At 35.0% G+C, this 19,720-nt stretch overlaps 1 protein-coding gene across 1 annotated transcript; it reads right to left on the bottom strand.

Annotated features, from left to right (window-relative positions):
* Positions 1 to 949: 949 nt before the first annotated feature.
* Positions 950 to 19,492, bottom strand: LOC128764814 (O-acyltransferase like protein-like). Its single transcript, XM_053875045.1, has 16 exons — positions 19,423 to 19,492; positions 18,081 to 18,214; positions 17,782 to 17,860; positions 16,889 to 17,024; positions 16,477 to 16,670; positions 5,681 to 5,890; positions 5,514 to 5,616; positions 4,888 to 4,989; positions 4,641 to 4,806; positions 4,484 to 4,563; positions 4,288 to 4,398; positions 4,075 to 4,198; positions 3,832 to 4,018; positions 2,599 to 2,741; positions 2,412 to 2,530; positions 950 to 1,093 (listed from the first exon to the last, which is right to left on the bottom strand). Exons 1-15 carry the CDS (start codon positions 19,487 to 19,489, stop codon positions 2,432 to 2,434), a joined length of 1,935 nt encoding a protein of 644 aa, XP_053731020.1. The 5' UTR covers positions 19,490 to 19,492; the 3' UTR covers positions 950 to 1,093; positions 2,412 to 2,431.
* Positions 19,493 to 19,720: the final 228 nt, after the last annotated feature.

Consider the following 19,720-nt stretch of genomic DNA (forward strand, 5'->3'; position numbering starts at 1 on the left):
TGCATGTCACATCCAAAAAACTAAACACATGCATGTCACTTCCAGGGCTCCATATGTACCACACAAGGAGACGCACAACTTGTTTTAGAAAACAGAAGTATCCTCCAATTTCATGTCTTCTTGCTGCGCTTCCATGGCTTGAAACAAAACTGCATGCAGGTGGATCACTGTGAATGCTGGGGTCTGCAGTGGGCTTGCCATTTCCGGATTTCGCCGACTGTAGCTCACATGTGACCAAACATATTAAAACGAAGTAGAAAAATCCAGACAGAAACATCATCATAACTGATGTTTATGGCTCGCGGAACTAAAGTGGTGCGTCCAGCCAGACAAATGAAGAGACGGACCAGGTGAAGACGGCTGCAGCCTGAAGAGAGATTTACTTCTCTTGACTAGTGTTTGTATTTGTATTCTCACCAACTTGGCTTCTTGATTGGCTGTTTTCCATTCAGTCCAATTTTTTTTTTTTTTTTTTGAGTTTGAGTGTGGGGGCGTGTATCATTTGTAAAGTCAACAATTGAAACACAAACAGCCAAGTTTCATTGATAATTCAGTCATTCATTCAGTCAGTTTATTTAAGATGCTTATTATTCCAGAGTATCAGTCAGTATTTTAGCCTAGGAGTCAACTGGGGGAAACAAAAAAAGCAGCTATGGAATGGAAAAAAATGACTAAAATGTGTTGACTAAAATACATTGTGTTTTCTTACGACTAAACTACACTTAATTGTTGTGATTTTTAGTCGACTAAAACGTGACCCACAAAAATGATACGTAAATAACTAAATGTGACTAGACTAAGAATTAACATTGGCACAAGACTAAGACTAAATTGAAAAATGGGAGACAAAATTACACTGAACATGCATTTAAATGTTAAGAGCAAGAGAGGAGCAAGAGAGACTGTCGCACAGCCCCTGTCACAGGAGCTGTGACAGTCTCGCACATTGTACAGGAACTTACAGCAGGATTAGTTCCAACTGTGCCCCATGACCTGGTGAACTCACAAAAGCTGCTTTCGCACTGGAGGAGCCGTTCAGGTCTTGGAACGATTTGGAAGAACCATTTAGTTTGAAGAACCATTCTGTCCATCACTGCAACAGAGGGTAGTGAGCAATGAACAACAGTTCTTATGTTGTCAGTTCCATGTGAGGTCCACGGGCTGATCACTCTGGAGAAAACATTTATTCTACCACAGATCCAGAATATGATTCACGAATGTCCAGTCAGTCTATGGACGCGCTAATGTCTGAGAGTGTGTCAGCAGCTGTGTGTGTGTGTGATCCTGACATCCCAAGATAATAATTGATATAAAGGTATTGTGTAGATACACAAATTATACGATTCAAATGGACATTTGTGAAATTTAAATTATTATAGTGTATTGTTTTAACCCTGAGAGATCATCTTGTGTAAATTTGCCTCGTGATGACGGACTTGTACAGCTTCTTGCAGAGTCAGGATGTTCCTGAGGGAGACATACTACTACCTGGGTAGTATGGTACCTGGGGAGTGAAGGTTTTCAAAAACCCAGAAAAAGGTAAACAAAACCACAATAAAAACACTCATGGATGCAGATTAGCAGACATCTAGACACCTAGTTTCTACACCTTTGCATGTGGTAACAGAAGAGCAACAGAACACAGGTCCTCTCCACATATATCCTACAAACTTACAGCGCTAACTACATTTGTAAGAATGGCAAACATGAACACTCTACATTAACATCCCAATAAATGACTGATGAGTGGTGATGTGGCTGTGTCTCAACACGCTTGAAATAATAAACACTTGAATGAAGCTTTATTTTGATGAGACAGAACCAGTGATGTAAAATATCATATTTTAGCAGCTATTTACCTCATTTCCATTCCTGTCTATTATCGACAAAAAGACTGGGTGATGCTTGAGTTAACATTTTAGTGAGAAGTCGGAAAAAGAAATCCATGCTTAGCACGAGATAAATTACCTAACACTTCAAGTTTCTTTAATGTGGTTAAGAACTCCAAAATTTCCAGTGCATTGAATGACGCCGACCTGCTGATCTGTAGATTAGCGAGGAGCGTATAATTGCGTGAGAGTTGGCAGCCCTGCCAGAGGGTACTGAGCTACACCCCTATCTGGAGCCCTGGCTGCTGTTGGAAAAGGGTCTCAGGATCTGCGCTCTGCTTGTCGTCCTCATGATAGTCTGCCATCGAGGTTGTTGGTGTGCTATGGTTGGCAGGTGCCTGGATGGTGCTTTGGTCCCAGGCATAGAGAGAATCAATGGTGAAGGTGAGAGTCTGGGAGGAGGCAGCCATAAGCAACACAACCGTACATATCAACTCCCATGACTATATTCAGGGAAAAAGTTACACCATGACACAAAAGCAATAGACAGTCTATGAAACTAGGAGGTTCAAAAACAGTCACCATTATTGTTCTGTTTAGTTTCACTTCCACTTCAGAAGAATGAAAGGTCTCTCCACCAACACTGTCATCACATAGCTCAGGACAACGATCAGCGCCACATGACCCACGAACATATACATCTAGAGAGAAACATGGCAGAATGTTAAAAAGACAGACAGAGATGATTGAGTGTTTTTAAAAGACTCACAAAGTTGATGTCTAAATAGTGTATCAGAGTTTCTTGCAGGCCAACGTAAATGTAGACAACCAAGGGATGAATTAGGTAGCAGGAGAAGCTGAGGTTTGAAAGAGGAAGCCAGAACTTCAGCGAAAGTAGGCTCATGATGAAACCTGGAAAACAGACAGAATTCCATGGTTATTTTTGAATTTCATTTCGGTGCATCCCTACTAAACACCACACTCTGAAAACTGCCATGTTTGCTGGAACTTCTATGACCCAAGTGCAGATTGATTTCAAATTCACAGAAGACTCGGACGAGCGAGAGTTCTGTTAATAATAATTTAATACAAACAACACGTAAATTATACACTGTGCCTCCTACTCCTCCTACAACACAAAAAAAAAGGAGAACTGAGGGCGACGACACCAAAGCGGAGCGTGGAGGACAAACACGAAGGGAGAGGGAAAAACATGAAACAGAAAACAGGTGTAAGATATACAGTTCTGAATACGGGGACAACAGAAAAACACACTCGGATCTAAAACTCACGAGACTATAATATAACTAAGGGCGCTCGGTAGAGGTAAAACACACACTCAAACCGAAGAAATAAGTAAACAAACAAACAGGTTAGCCCGGAGTTAAGACAGGAGCAGACTAGATGAGAGAAAGGCAAAGAGCGAGGAGAAGAGCGAGACGGGAAGACAAACCAGGGATAAAGAGAGGACGTGCCACAAGATTCGTAAACGGACCATCTGGCATTTGCAAGCTGGAACCCGGGAGTAGATATCCACAGGAGTGATTAACTGAATGAGTTCCAGCTGCGTATGCCATCAAGCTGCAGGGAAACAGATTCAACAACGGAAATACAGAACCGGGAAAACAGGAAGTTCCAAAATAAAAGCGCGAACAAGACACGAAACATAACAAAAACTCCTGTATCACCTTTTATTTGTGTTGCGTTAAAATTAAGGGTTATGTATCAAGGGACTAAGTCTTTTCTATATCACACACATATTTTACCAAAATTCTTAGGTTGTTTCATCAATGCTCCAGACTGGGGTTTCTGATAATCCTGTTTGCTCACAATATTATTGTGTGTGTTTGCACATCATCCATCATCCATTTTTTAGAAAATATTTTGGTTAAACCTATTTATTCTCCATATACTCAACCATTTTTTATTGTATTTGTCTGGTAAGTATTCTTTAAGTATTGGAGTAGAGAAGTTCATGTTAACTGAAGAATCCTCTCCGTACCTCCATAGCCCTCCTCACAGGCTAGTACGACCCAGGTAAGAGCTGTCGCCCAGGCGGTTCTGTGTAGTCCCTGGTATATGGCATGTGGTGCTGATGGATGGTCTGGTGTGTCCTGGAGGGCGTAGCTCAACCCCACCACCAGAGCCAGGACAGACAAAGAGCATATCCATCCCAGAGCCGCTTGCCACTACATCGAGTCACAGGTAGTAAAATGCAAATCCAGAGATTTCCATTACAACCTACCTTTTTCTTTAGAAGGGTTGCCTTCCTTGTTTTCAGATACACTCCGAACAGAATTCCTATCAAAAATGGTCCATATCTGGAGTAGGGTTTTTGGTAGTACAAAAACCCAAAATCTGCCGTCGTGCTGAAATTAAAATGGAGAGAGCAATCATATATGTATATTGTAAGGATTTGATTTTATATTCAAATCTCAAAGATCATCTCTCTTCTTACATAACATCTGACCAAAAGACAGGTAGATGCAGGAGTGCTGTTAAAATAGATCCAGTCAAAATGGTCATCAGCAGCAGGGTGACCACCAAAACAGCAAATACAACTTTGTTCCTGAGGATAAATAAATAAATATATTGAAGAGAATGAATCCAAACAACCATAAAGTAATTTCTAATCTGATGGAAAAAAAACATACTTTCTGTGGGCAAGAATCAGCAGAGGAGTTGTGGCATAGCACTGAAAGTCCAGCGATAGGTACCATGTCCAAGGTAGGCACTTGGGAGGACATTGAGTTATGAATGAACAAGATTCAAAACAGTCCTTGTCAAATGATTCTTGTTGCTCTGACTTACAGATATATCATGAGTAAATAGATTGTTTATCAACAGCAGGTTTGTCCACCAGTACTTGTCACATTGAAAAAATATTGACGGTAGTAGCATCAGAAACGGGCCTCCATTGAACACAGATGTGACACCTTCACAAAGCATAACCACAAACATGTGGAGGGGCTGTATCCTGGAATGGAAACATGTTTTCAGACATTAAAGGAACCATAACATGATCTGAAATAATGTTGCTCATGTCACTAAATCTGACCTTCTGATCCTCTTGAAGTAGAAATCTGCCACAAGACGTGGACTCATGGTGTCTTCATTCCTCTGGATTGAGCTCAAGAGACTTTTGGCACTTAACAAACCACTACAACACAACATGGAATATTTAGAGTCACACAGTTTTGGAGCATGATAGTCTTTTTTTCTTTCTGCTTCATTGCCAAAGGGCCACAGTCGTAGAGTGCAGCTGAAACTTGAAAAGCACTGAGATAGCACTGACGTAAAGCATATTTCAAAAGACTATAAAACACATCATCAGATCAATAAAACAGCTTTGATCATTCAAGAATTTAGTTTGACTCAAAGCAAAAAAGTTTTCTGGATTTTGACCCAATACTGCATTCCAATTCTCGACCAAGTCACAGCCAGCAATATTAATGAACGATGAGCCATAAATGTTCATTTGATTTTGTGTTGTATGTCTTTTATTGAGTCTAGTTTTCCATTTTAGCTGATTCAGAAGAAGAAGGAGCGTGAACAGCAACAGGGAGAAGCCATGCAAGAGAATGAGGAAAGAACACATGAGGTCTGTATAAGTTCGTAGGTTATGAACAAAATAAAAAGTGAACGCTGCAAAGCAGAAGGAACAATAGATTTCTGGTGCCTGACCTCAATAATAGAAACGTGTCCACACCCAGACTGTTGGGTCCTCCCACTGTAAACATATGCAGGGGGTTCGTTTTCAAAGATGCTTCTATATCTTTTATGTTATCTGTGGTCGGAAGAGTGTTGTCAGACAAACATATTCTTTTTTAATGGGCAGGAGTGGGTGATACCAATAGGGTGAAATGCTGAAAAGCTCAGAGCATGTCCTGAAATGATCCACAACATGCTCAGAGCTCGGATGCCATTCAAGGAAGGATAGGAATCCTTGATTGATGACGGGCTGCTGAGGACTCCCTGAGTCGTGGTCTGAAGAGAGAAGGCTTCCAGAAACTGATGCCAACAGCGACTGAGGAAACTCTTCTGTGTTCTCTTGTGTTGTTCTGTAAAAACATGCCATCAGATCACATGAAGTCAAATGTCAGATGTAGAGTTCCTGTATGGATTTAAAATCAAACAAATATTTGAGCAATATCCAAAATAAGGCTCCCAAAATGTAACAAATTGTTTTGGAATATGAACCAATATCCAGGTTTTTAAGGAGTACACTCCATCACAGTCAAGCATTCGTGTCTCTTTTGTGGTACGTTTCCATCAATTGATCCACGTCAGTACGGTTCAGGTCAGTATGCTTTTTTCAGCATTTCCACTGCTGAAAGCGGCAGGTGGAGTAGCGGACTCATTGAAAAAAAAAAAAAAAAAACTAAATGTTTATAATTTTCTTTCAAATTTTTACATCTTGGAATGGTGAGTAATGGGTAGAGTATTCTGACGATGAACCCACAGATCCTCGGCCTTTATAAGACATGAAGTTTCCTGAAAACTAATAGTATGTAATGTTCACACACTATGAACATTTTTAAATTTCTACTACTTATTTTGAAATCAAAACTTCATTTGTTTCCTAATATAACATTCATTTACAGCCGGAGATTTTAACCCCCTCAGACAAAAGAGTGCAGAGCTCAGTGGGGACTGGGAACGCAAAAGGAGGGGTTTTTACTGTAGAATTATGAAATAAATTAACTCTATGTATTGTAATAACATGTATATAACAAATAAAAAAAAATTATAAAAACACCCACAAGAGGTTAGTGAAATCTTTCACTGGATTCCTGTTCAGGGACCTGTACTCTACTTTCCCTGTGCGTCTGAAGTGTTTTTACTGTAGAATTATAAAATAAATTGGCCTTATGTATTGTAATAACATGTATACTATAAAAAATATATATATTTAAAAAAACCACAACAGGTTTGTGAAATCTTTCACTGGATTCCTGTTCAGGGAGCTCTACTCTACTATCCCTGTGAGTTTTGAGTGTTTTTACTGTAGAATTCTAAAATAAATTAACTGTATGTATTGTAATAACATGTATATAATGAAAAAATTATATTAAAAAAACTTCAAGTGGTTAGTGAAATCATTCACCGGATTCCTGTTCAGGATGCTCTACTCTAGTAACCTCGTGACTTTGAAGTGTTTTTACTGTAGAATTATGAAATAAATTGAACTTATGTACTGTAATAATACGCATATTATTAAAAAAAATTATATAAAAAAACTACAAGTGGTTAGTGAAATCTTTCACAGGATTCCTATTCAAGGAGCTCCACTCTACTGTCCCTGTAAGTTTTGAGTGTTTTTACTGTAGAATTTTGAAATAAATTAACTCTATGTACTGTAATAACATGTATATTATTAAAAAAATTTAATAAAAAAAACTACATGAGGTTAGTGAAATCTTTCATCTGATTCCTGTTCAGGGAGCTCTACTCTACTGTCCCTGTGAGTTTGGAGTGTTTTTACTGTAGAGTTATGAAATAAATTGACCTTGTGTACTGTAATAACATGTATATTTTTAAAAACTTATATAAAAAAAACTACAAGAGGTTAGTGAAATCTTTCACTGGATTCCTGTTCCGGATGCTCTAATCTACTATCCCTGTGAGTTTGGACTGTTTTTACTGTAGAATTATGAAATAAATTGACCTTGTGTATTATAATAACATGTATATTATAAAAAAATTATATAAAAAAAAACACAAGAGGTTAGTGAAATATTTCACTGGATTCCTGTTCAGGGTGCTCTACTCTAATATTCCTGTGAGTTTTGAGTGTTTTTACTGCAGAATTATGAAATAAATTAACTCGATGTATTGTAATAACATGTATATCATGAAAAAAATTAAATAAAAACAACCACAAGAGGTTAGTGAAATCTTTCACTGGATTCCTGTTCAGGGAGCTCTACTCTACTGTCCCTTTGAGTCTGAAGTGTTTTTACTGTAGAATTATAAAATAAATTGACCTTATGTACAGTAATAACATGTATATTATAAAAATAAATATATTTTAAAAAAACCACAAGAGGTTTGTGAAATCTTTCACTGGATTCCTGTTCAGGGAGCTGTACTCTACTATGCCTGTGAGTTTGGAGTGTTTTTACTGTAGAATTATAAAATAAATTGACCTTATGTATTGTAATAACATGTATATTGTGAAAAAATTATATACAAAAACTACAAGAGGTTATTGAAATCTTTCACTGGATTCCTGTTCAGGGAGCTTTACTCTCTATCCCTGTGACTTTGGAGTGTTTTTGCTGTAGAATTATGAAATAAATAGACCTTATCTACTGTAATAACATGTATATTATGAAAAAATTATATTAAAAAAAACCACAAGAGGTTAGTGAAATCCTTCACTGGATTCCTGTTCAGGGAGTTCTACTATACGATCACTGTGAGTTTTGAGTGTTTTTACAGTAGAAATATGAAATAAATTAACTCTATGTACTTTAATAACATGTATATTATGAAACAAATTAAATATAAAAAACACAAGAGGTTAGTGAAATCTTTCACTGGATTCCTGTTCAGGGAGTTATACTCTACTATCCCTGTGAGTTTTGAGTGTTTTTACTGTAGAATTATGAAATAAATTAGCTCTATGTTCTGTAATAACATGTATATTATTTTTAAAAAAATTAAATAAAAAAACTACAAGATGTTACTGAAATCTTTCACAGGATTCCTGTTCAGGGAGCTCTACTCTACTGTCCCTGTGAATTTGCAGTGTTTTTACTGTAGAATTATGAAATAAATTGACCTTATGTACTGTAATAACATGTATATTATGAAAAGAAATTATATTAAAAAAAACTACAAGAGGTTAGTAAAATCTTTCACAGGATTCCTGTTCAGGGAGCTGTACTCTATTATCCCAGTGAGTTTTGAGTGTTTTTACTGTAGAATTAATAAATGAATCAACTCTATGTATTGTAATAACATCTATATTATAAAAAATAAATAAATAAATGAAAAAAAACTACAAGATGTTAGTGAAATTTTTCACTGGATTCCTTTTCAGGGAGCTATACTCTACTATCCCTATGAGTTTTGAGTGTTTTTACTGTAGAATTATGAAATAAATTAACTCTATGCACTGTAATAACATGTATATATTTTTTTTTTAATTAAATAAAAAAAACAACAACATGTTACTGAAATCTTCCACTGGATTCCTGTTCAGGGAGCTCTACTCTACTGTCCCTGAGAGTTATGAGTGTTTTTACTGCAGAATTATGAAATAAATTCATCTTATGTACTGTAATAACATGTATGTTATGAAAAAAATTATATAAAAAGAAAACTACAAGAGGTTAGTGAAATTTTTCACTTAATTCCTGTTCAGGGAGCTCTACTCGACTGTCCCTGTGAGTCTGAAGTGTATTTAGTGTAGAATTATGAAATAAATTAACTGTATGTATTGTAATAACATGTATATTATGAAAAAAATTATATAAAAAAATATATAAGATGTTGTAGAAATCTTTCACTGGATTCCTGTTCAGGGAGCTGTACTCTACTATCCGTGTGAGTTTGGAGTGTTTTTACTGTATAATTATGAAACAAATTAACTCTATGTATTGTAATAACATGTATATTATGAAAAATATATATATTTAAAAAAACCCACAAGTGGTTAGTGAAATCTTTCGCTAGATTCCTGTTCAGGGAGCTCTACTCTACTATCCCTGTGAGTATCAAGTGTTTTTACTGTAGAATTATGAAATAAATTGACCTTATGTAATGTAATAACATATATATTATGAAACAATTATATAAAAAAACCCACAAGAGGTTAGTGAAATCTTTCACTTGATTCCTGTTCAGGGAGCTCTACTCTACTATCCTTGTGAATTTGGAGTGTTTTTACTATAGAATTATGAAATTAATTGACCTTATGTACTGTAATAACATTTATATTGTGAAAAAAAATTATATAAAAAAAACTACAAGAGGTTAGTGAAATCTTCCACTGGATTCCTGTTCAGGTAGCTCGACTCTACTGTCCCTGTGAGTCTGAAGTTTTTGTACTGTAGAATTATGAAATAAATTAACTGTATGTATTGTAATAACATGTATATTATGAAAAAATTATATTAAAAAAAACACAAGAGGTTAGTGAAATCCTTCATCTGATTCCTGTTCAGGGAGCTCTACTCTACTGTCCCTGTGAGTTAGAAGTGATTTTACTCTAGAATTATGAAATACATTAACTCTATGTACTGTAATAACATGTATATTATTAAAAAAAATTAAATGAAAAAACTACAAGAGGTAAGTGAAATCTTTCACTGGATTCTTGTTCAGGGAGCTCGACTCTACTTTCCCTGTGAGTCTGAAATGTTTTTACGTTAGAATTATAAAATAAATTGACCTTATGTACTGTAATAACATGTATACTATGAAAAATTTATATTAAAAAAAAACTACAAGAGGTTAGTGAAATATTTCACTGGATTCCTGTTCAGGGAGCTCTATTCTACTATCCCTGTGAGTTTGGAGTGTTTTTACTGTAGAGTTATGAAATAAATTAACTCTATGGATTGTAATAACATATATATTATGAAAAAAATAACTACAAGAGGTTAGTGAAATCTTTCACTGGATTCGTGTTCAGGGTGGTCTACTCTACTCTCTCTTTGAGTTTGGAGCGTTTTAATTTGTAATTACAAAACAATTACACCTTTTGTCCTACAGACACATGCATTAAAAAAAAGGGCTTAGTGAAATGTCACTGGATACGAGTTCAAGGTGCTTTTCTCTACTCTCCCTGTGAGTTTCAAGAGTTTGTAAAACACATTATGTCATATAGCAACATGCACATTCAGAGTCATGTAATAAAACCAGAGTCATTTAAGAAAGTCATTTAAGAAAACCCCAAGAAGCAAGTCAATCTTTTTCACTGGATTCATGTTTAGGAAGCTCTTGGCATGAATCACAGTACATACATACTTTCAGATTTTCATATAGCATGTAAAATATTGTGACCTCAATGATAAAATAGGATAATTGTAATTTATGAGTTATTAAAAAATATATATTACATACCTTTCCAAAGGTTTTGAAAGTGCAAAATCTGAAATACAAATTGGGTTTATGTTGTATGTACTGTGAAATTGCAATAAGACATGCACACTTATAAAACATTAAAAAACATAAATGAATATATATATATATATATATATATATATATATATATATATATATATATATATATATATATATATATATATATATATATATATATATATATATATTTTTTTTTTTTTTTTTTTTTTTTTTTTATTTTTTTTTTTTTTTTTTTTTATGTTATATATATGTGTGTGTGCGTGTGACCTACATGCATATAAAAAACACAACTTACCTCACTGGGAGTAGTCATTTTTCAGTTTTTTGGAACCAACAGTTAAAACAGTGAAAATAAGTCACTGCAAGAATTGCAAAGTAAAAAGTACACAAATTCCGTGGGAGAATAACCAAGAGCTTCCTAAACAAGAATCCAGTGAAAACAATTGACTTGCCTCTTGGGGTTTTCTTAATAGACTTTTAATGTGCATGTTGCTACATGACATAATGTGTTTTGCAAACTCTTGAAACTCACAGGGAGAGTAGAGAAAAGCACCTTGAACTCGTATCCAGTGACATTTCAGTAAGCCCTTTTTTTATGAATGTGTTATTATGACATAAGGTTTAATTATTTTGTAATTACAAATTAAAACGCTCCAAACTAACAGGGAGAGTTGAGTAGACAACCCTGAACAGGAATCCAGTGAAAGATTTCACTAACCTCTTGTAGTTTTGTTTTTTTTTTTATGTCATTTTTTCATAATATATATGTTATTACAGTACATAGAGTTAATTTATTTCATAATTCTACAGTAAAAACATTCAAAACTCACAGGGACAGTAGAGTAGAGCTCCCTGAACAGGAATCCAGTGAAAGATTTCACTAACGTCTTGTAGTTTTTTCTATTTAATTTTTTTTTTTTTTTTTAATAATATAGATGTTATTCCAATACGTAGAGTTGATTCATTTCATAATTCTATGAAATGAATCAACTTCATTTTTTTCATAATATACATTTTTTTCATAATATACATGTTATTACAGTGCAGAAGGTCAATTTTTTTCATAATTCTAGAGTAAAAACACTCCAAACTCACAGGGATAGTAGAGTAGAGCTCCCTGAACCGGAATCCAGTGAAAGATTTCACTTACCTCTTGTAGTTTGTTTTTTTTAATAATTTCTTTTCATAATATACACGTTATTACAATACATAAGGTCAATTTATTTCATAATTCTACGGTAAAAACACCCCAAACTCACAGGGATAGTAGAGTAGAACATCCTCAACAGGAATCCAGTGAAAGATTTCACTAACCTCTTGTGGTTTTTTTTATTTAATTTCTTTTATAATATACATGTTATGACAATACATAGTTTTTTTTTTTCTTCATAATTCTACAGTAAAAATACTCCAAACTCTCAGGGACAGTAGAGTAGAGCTCCCTGAACAGGAATCAGATGAAAGATTTCACTAACCTCTTGTAGTTTTTTTTATTAAATATTTTTTATAATATACATGTTATTACAGGACATAGAGTTCATTTATTTCGCAATTCTACAGTAAAAACACTCCAAACTCACAGGGATAGTAGAGTACAGGTTCCTGAACAGGAATCCAGTGAAAGATTTCACTAACCACTTGTTGTTTTTTTATATAATTTTTTCATCATATACATGTTATTACAATACATAAGGTCAATTTATTTTACAATTCTACAGTAAAAACACTTCAGACGGACAGGGATTGTAGAGTACAGGTCCCTGAACAGGAATCCAGTAAAAGATTTCACTGACATTCTGTAGTTTTTTTTATATAATTTTTTTTTATAATATACATGTTATTACAATACACAGAGATCATTTATTTCATAATTCTAAAGTAAAAACACTCAAAACTCAGAGGAATAGTAGAGTAGAGCTCCCTGAACAGGAATCCAGTGAAAGATTTCACTAACCTCATGGAGATTTTTTTATATGTTTTTTTTCATAATACACGTTATTACAATACATAGAGTAAATTTATTTCATAATTCTAAAGTAAAAACACTTCAAATTCACAGGGATAGTAGAGTAGAGCTCCCTGAATCGGAATCCAGTGAAAGATTTCACTGACCTCTTGTAGTTTTGTTTTTATTTATTTATATTTTATAATATACATGTTATTACAGTACATACAGTTAATTTATTTCATAATTCTACTGTAAAAACACTCCAAACTGACAGGGATAGTAGAGTAGAGCTCCCTGAACAGGAATCCAGTGAAAAATTTCAATAACCTCTTATGGGTTTTTTTTATGTAATTTTTTCATAATATACATGTTATTACAATACATAGAGTTAATTTATTTCATAATTCTACAGTAAAAACACTCATAACTCACAGGGATAGTAGAGTAGAGATCCCTGAACAGGAATCCAGTGAAAGATTTCACTAACATCTTGTAGTTTTTTCCATTAAATTTTTTTTTTTTTTAATAATATAGATGTTATTACAATACGTAGAGTTGATTCACTTCATAATTCTAGAGTAAAAACACTAAAAACTCACAGGGACAGTAGAGTAGAGCTCCCTGAACAGGAATCCAGTGAAAGATTTCACTAACCTCTTGTGTATTTTTTAGATAATTTTTTCATAATATACATGTTATTACAATACATACAGTTAATTTGTTTCATAATTCTACAATAAAAACACTACAGACTCACAGGGATAGTAGAGTACAGCTCCCTGAACAGGAATCCAGTGAAAGATTTCAATAACCTGTTGTGTTTTTTTAATATATTATTTTTCATAATATACATGTTATTACAGTACATAAGTTCAATTTATTTCATAATTCTAGAGCAAAACACTCCACACTCACAGGGATAGTAGAGAATAGCTCCCTGAACAGGAATCCAGTGAAAGATTTCACTAACATCTTGTAGTTTTTTCTATTTAATTTCTTTTTGTTTTTTATAATATACATGTTATTACAATTCATAGAGTTGATTTATTTCATAATTCTACAGAAAAAAAGCTCAAAACTCACAGGGATAGTAGAGTAAAGCTCCCTGAACAGGAATCCAGTGAAAGATTTCACTAACCTCTTGTGTATTTTTTATATAATTTTTTCATAATATACATGTTATTACAATACATACAGTTAATTTGTTTCATAATTCTACAATAAAAACACTACAGACTCACAGGGATAGTAGAGTACAGCTCCCTGAACAGGAATCCAGTGAAAGATTTCACTAACCTCTTGTGTTTTTTTAATATAATTTTTTTCATAATATACATATTATTACAGTACATAAGTTCAATTTATTTCATAATTCTACAGTAAAAACACTTCAAAGTCACGACGTTACTAGAGTAGAGCATCCTGAACAAGAATCCAGTGAAAGATTTCACTAATCTGTTTAATTTTTTTTTATAATATACATGTTATTACAATACATAGTTTTTTTTTCTTCATAATTCTACAGTAAAAATACTCCAAACTCACAGGGACAGTAGAGTAGAGCTCCCTGAACAGGAATCAGATGAAATATTTCACTAACCTCTTGTAGTTTTTTTTATTAAATATTTTTTATAATATCCATGTTATTACAGTACATAGAGTTCATTTATTTCATAATTCTACAGTAAAAACACCCCAAACTCACAGCGACAGTAGAGTAAAGCTCCCTGAACAGGAATCCAGTGAAAGATTTCACTAACATCTTGTAGTTTATTTTATATACATTTTTTATAATATACATGTTATTACAATACACAGAGATCATTTATTTCTTAATTCTACAGTAAAAACACTTCAAAGTCACGGGGATACTAGAGTACAGCATCCTGAACAGGAATCCAGTGAAAGATTTTACTGACATCTTGTAGTTTTGTTTTGTTTTTTTTTTTTATAATGTACACGTTATTACAGTACATACAGTTAATTTATTTCATAATTCTACAGTAAAAACACTCCAAACTCACAGGGATAGTAGAGTACAGGTCCCTGAACAGGAATCCAGTGAAAGATTTCACTAATCTCATGGAGTTTTTTTTATATTTTTTTTTTTCATAATACACGTTATTACAATACATAGAGTTAATTTATTTAATAATTCTACAGTAAAACACTTCAAATTCACAGGGATAGTAGAGTAGAGCTCCCTGAACTGGAATCCAGTGAAAGATTTCACTAACCTCTAGTAGCTTTTTTATTAATTTTTTTTTTAATATACATGTTATTACAGTACATAGAGTTAATTTATTTCACAATTCTACAGTAAAAACACTCCAAACTCACAGGGATAGTGAAGTAGAGCTCCCTGAACAGGAATCCAGTGAAAGATTTCACTAACCTCTAGTAGTTTTTTTTATTTAATTTTTTTTTATAATATACATGTTATTGCAGTACATAGAGTTAATTTATTTCATAATTCTACATTAAAAACACTCCAAACTCACCGGGATATTAGAGTACCAGTCACTGAACAAGAATCCAGTGAAAGATTTCACTAACATCTTGTAGTTTTTTTTATATAATTTTTTTAAAAATATACATGTTATTACAATACATAGACTTAATTTATTTCGTAATTCTACGCTAAAAACACTTCAGACTCACAGGGATAGTAGAGTACAGCTCCCTGAACAGGAATCCAGTGAAAGATTTCAATAACCTGTTGTGTTTTTTTAATATATTATTTTTCATAATATACATGTTATTACAGTACATAAGTTCAATTTATTTCATAATTCTAGAGCAAAACACTCCACACTCACAGGGATAGTAGAGAATAGCTCCCTGAACAGGAATCCAGTGTAAGATTTCACTAACATCCTGTAGTTTTTTTTATATCATTTTTTTATTATATACATGTTATTACAATACACAGAGTTCATTTGTTCCAGTGAAGGATTTCACTAACCTCTTGTACTTTTTTCTTATTTTTTTTTTTTTATATAATATACATGTTATTACAATACATAGAGTTAATTTATTTCAGTTGAAGATTTCACGAACCTCTTGTGTTTTTTCTAATATGTATTTTAATAACATTTATTTATATAATAAAATGTATATAATATTTAATAATATGTATCATCTCCGTAACACATAACTGCACTTTACTGGAGCTTACGGAGTCGCTACCGTAACGGCACAAATAGACACTCAGACTTTTCTTTGTGTGGGCTGGCGAGGTGGGTATTTGTAGATCGCGGGCTAGCGTGGTCTACAAAAGTCTACTCAGCCAAATTGTCCTCCAGTCTGTCGTAGTTTTATTGGTTTTCTTATCCTGTGAAAAGGTTTTAATATTGTTTGGAATAAATTAATTGTCATTTTGGGGTAACCACTTCTGTCTAGTGTTACAGATCTACTTGTCCTTTTTATTCCTGGCGTGCGATTCCCCAGGTGGCGTTGAGACTTCAATATCCACCTTTTTAATCTTGCTCGGCGGCTGACCATGGCGCCACATTTTGCACCCGCACTCCACCACACAGCCTTCTGCCTCAATTAATGTACATTTTGGAAACTTGTAATGACTTGGCAGATTTTTAAACTTACTGTCTTCTCGTGTACTGCAATCATCCTTTTGACATTTTAAGGAAGAAGACATGTTGAAGTTTCCATTGCTTTTCCCCTCATCCAAGCAGAAAGGTTCGACTGCTGGAGCCTTTTCTTTGCTCTGCTGACAAGTCCTCACAGCAGTGACCAGCGTAGCAGCCAGAGGAATTGCTACTAGAACAGCACAAATGACCCTGTGAGAGAAAATACGGATGGATTTGGGCTTTGCCTCTCGTGAAGGCTCCAAAGAGGAAGACGATTTGGAAAATGTAATGATGAATAACTCTTAAAATATATAACAATCATCTACAAAAAACTGAATTATCTCCATTTGAATCTGAACCTTTATAAGATTCATGATCCTTCCAGGTCGTCTTAAAAGAGTAAAGACTTCTGGTGTTTATTTACTTACAGACAAGCGATTCCAGATGCGTCAGGATGAACAGCATTGGACAAACAATATGTCGACATGACGTCCAGTTTAGACTCATTGACGAATATAGATGGTAAAGGAGGAATGAGGGAGACCTCTCCAAACTTCAGCCTCCCTTTGAAGGCAAAAAATAAAACGAGAAGCTCATCCATTTCTCCATCAACATCCTGCACCACAGACAGTAACTTCAAAAATTGCTGTCGATCACTGATACCAATCACATGAATTGACAATGAATTTGTCATCAAAATAATGAGACATGATGTGAAAAAATGAACCATTGAATCATTTTAATTCAGACACGTTTTCATATAGCACTTTTATTTTTCACATTTCCATCTCTGCGTAAAGGACACCTGAGAAAGACTGGTCTAGCTTTCGTCTAGCTGATGTTTTGATCTTAACCTGACTACAGTCATCATGAATATGTAGAAGACCGTCATTAGGAATCTAATGGGGCTTGAAGGGGGCTGTAATGTCACTGTGGCAAAGCAAAGTCACGTGACCAGCTGTTCAGGTGAACCTTCCAGCCTTACATGTTTGTAGGATGTGGCTCTTTTCAGCAGCACAGTAAAACATTGTGGCTCTTGGCCTCTGACTGGTTGCCCCCCCCTGCACCAGTAGGTTAAGATTTAAACATTGGAACTGATCACACAGGAATAGAGCTGAGTCAAAGTCCTGAATGTTGTGGATAAAAACAGTGAGATTGATGTCATTATCTTTGCAGTAAACTATTTGCTCAATAATCCTGATGACACTTAAAAGATGTTATATGTTAAACATATAACATTTGTACAGAGAAACAAATAATGACTGAATTGAAAAGGCTGCACAGCAAAGGTGTGTCTGCCTGGATGAGACAGATAACTTACCTTCGAGCATCAACATGTGCACCTCTTTATCGTCGCAGGAGTCAGGAACACAAACCCCCACAAAGTAGAATAAATCTCCCTGAAAAAGTGGTTATTGACTCACTCAATAATGACTCACTCGTGGTTCACAAGTTAGAAAGTTGTTCATGTTTTACTAAATCAGGGCTTTGAAGCTCATCCACAAAAGCGCTGCTTTGGCAGCAGGTTTATCTTCCAACCTGCTCCCACAGTCACCCATTGGTGGATCAGTTTGAGAGTCCTGTTCTGAATGGTCTGGTCTCTATGTTTGGTGTCATCACCTGAGTCAGAAACACCTGGCAGTATTGTCCAGAGAAGGAAGCCGTGTGGACAGAGCGACATTCAGACATCAAGCCTGGTCGGTCGACGTTGCCTCCTCTTACGTTACTTCCCATCTTCCCAAATGAATCGTACACTATAAAAACATAATGTATCCATTAAAAAAGAGGCCTGCACAAGTTTTGTAAAAAGGTTTTGAATGTATGAAACATGTACAACATTCATATTATTTAATCTTCCAAATTGTCCAGTTATTATAAATTAAAATGACACAAAGATCATTTACTTCTTTGCAGACAAACCTTTAGAACACCATATGTTAACCTCTGAATAAATTGAGCGCATGTGAATGCATGTTTCTGCATTCAGAAATCCATAAAAACGTGAAGCATGTGGATGAATCTGACCTGGAAAATAAGTCTCTGCTGAGCCTTGTTGGTGGCATCACTCTATGCATGGTTCAGTTGTTATCCATACATTACAGTCAAGGCTGTACTGGAAGCCTGTGCAGCAACATTATAGTCGATGCTATAATGCACAGGGGAAAATATGAAATACGATTCTTATGCTCAGAATTGATTTACGATTCTCGGCCACAACTATTTTTTTCCTCATCAAGTATGAAGCTTATTGCCCACATGAACCATGACAAAACAAAGCTGCAGCACCAAACATATGACTTTTGAGGTGCTGATAAAGGTTTGTGGTCGGGATGTTCTGATCAGGGTTTTTGCTGCTGATCACAGATACCAATCACATGGATTGACAATGGATTTGGAATCAAAATGATGAGCTCTTCTGTGTACATGATCCAGTCGTTTCAGTCTCTGCATAAACGACATTTGAGAAAGGCTGGTCATCTAGCCGGGTGAAAATATCAGCTGCACGAGCAGCTGCTGAGAAACCGTCAAGTGCTGGAGCTTTAAATGGCATATTTCATTTGAACGCGCTTCCCTGCACAGCATTTTCCTACATGTGCTGCAGGATGTAAACTTTAAATGACAACCTTCACAGCTTCACGTTGCTGCCAAGTGAGTAGCGAGCAGAGAGGAGATGACGCATCACAACCAGCGGGGCTCCATCAGAGCGCCCGCTGTCACTCGTCATCAGCTGTTGTGATCGGCAGTGACAGGTAGTGATCAGCATTCACCCATCACACTGAAATTGGCCGATCACGATTGCTGACCGATCGATCGGAGCATATCTAATTTGTGTTTTTTTTCTCTTCTGGAGTTGCAAAATGAATCCTCCCTCCCACAGCAGTCACATTTAACATGACAGTAAAGTTCTGACTATAAAAGCAAGTAATTTATAAACATGAAGATGAGCAAAGTTTTTACTTACTGACAACAGCAAAATCCTTTGGATTGTTCTGGCTGAGTTCCTGGAGAAAAACATCTGTGTCATTCATGCATTTTTCCAGGGCAGAGCAGGTCACGATCAGCAGCAGCAACAAGTATCCTGAAGCCATTGCAACCTCTCTTTGCAGGACAAACGCACAGCAGGTTTAAGTATCATTGGTTTATTCAAATCAACAGGTCATTCCTTGATGGAGTTTATGTTTAACCAGAAATCCAATCAAACCACCTACTCATCCTTCTGTGCACTGTCACTGAGGCGCTGCTGCGTGGTGACATTATTA

This window comes from Synchiropus splendidus, chromosome 1 (genome assembly GCF_027744825.2).
Source record: "Synchiropus splendidus isolate RoL2022-P1 chromosome 1, RoL_Sspl_1.0, whole genome shotgun sequence".
Taxonomy (NCBI): domain Eukaryota; kingdom Metazoa; phylum Chordata; class Actinopteri; order Syngnathiformes; family Callionymidae; genus Synchiropus; species Synchiropus splendidus.

What these genes read in the sequence shown, in the direction of transcription:
- LOC128764814 (XM_053875045.1), bottom strand. Translation starts at nt 19,489, where the DNA reads ATGAATGACACAGATGTTTTTCTCCAGGAACTCAGCCAGAACAATCCA. An exon ending in GCACATGTTGATGCTCGAAG is followed by an intron (nt 17,025 to 17,781) that starts GTAAGTTATCTG and finishes TTGCCTTCAAAG; the next exon opens with GGAGGCTGAAGTTTGGAGAG. An exon ending in CAACCCTTCTAAAGAAAAAG is followed by an intron (nt 4,019 to 4,074) that starts GTAGGTTGTAAT and finishes GACTCGATGTAG; the next exon opens with TGGCAAGCGGCTCTGGGATG.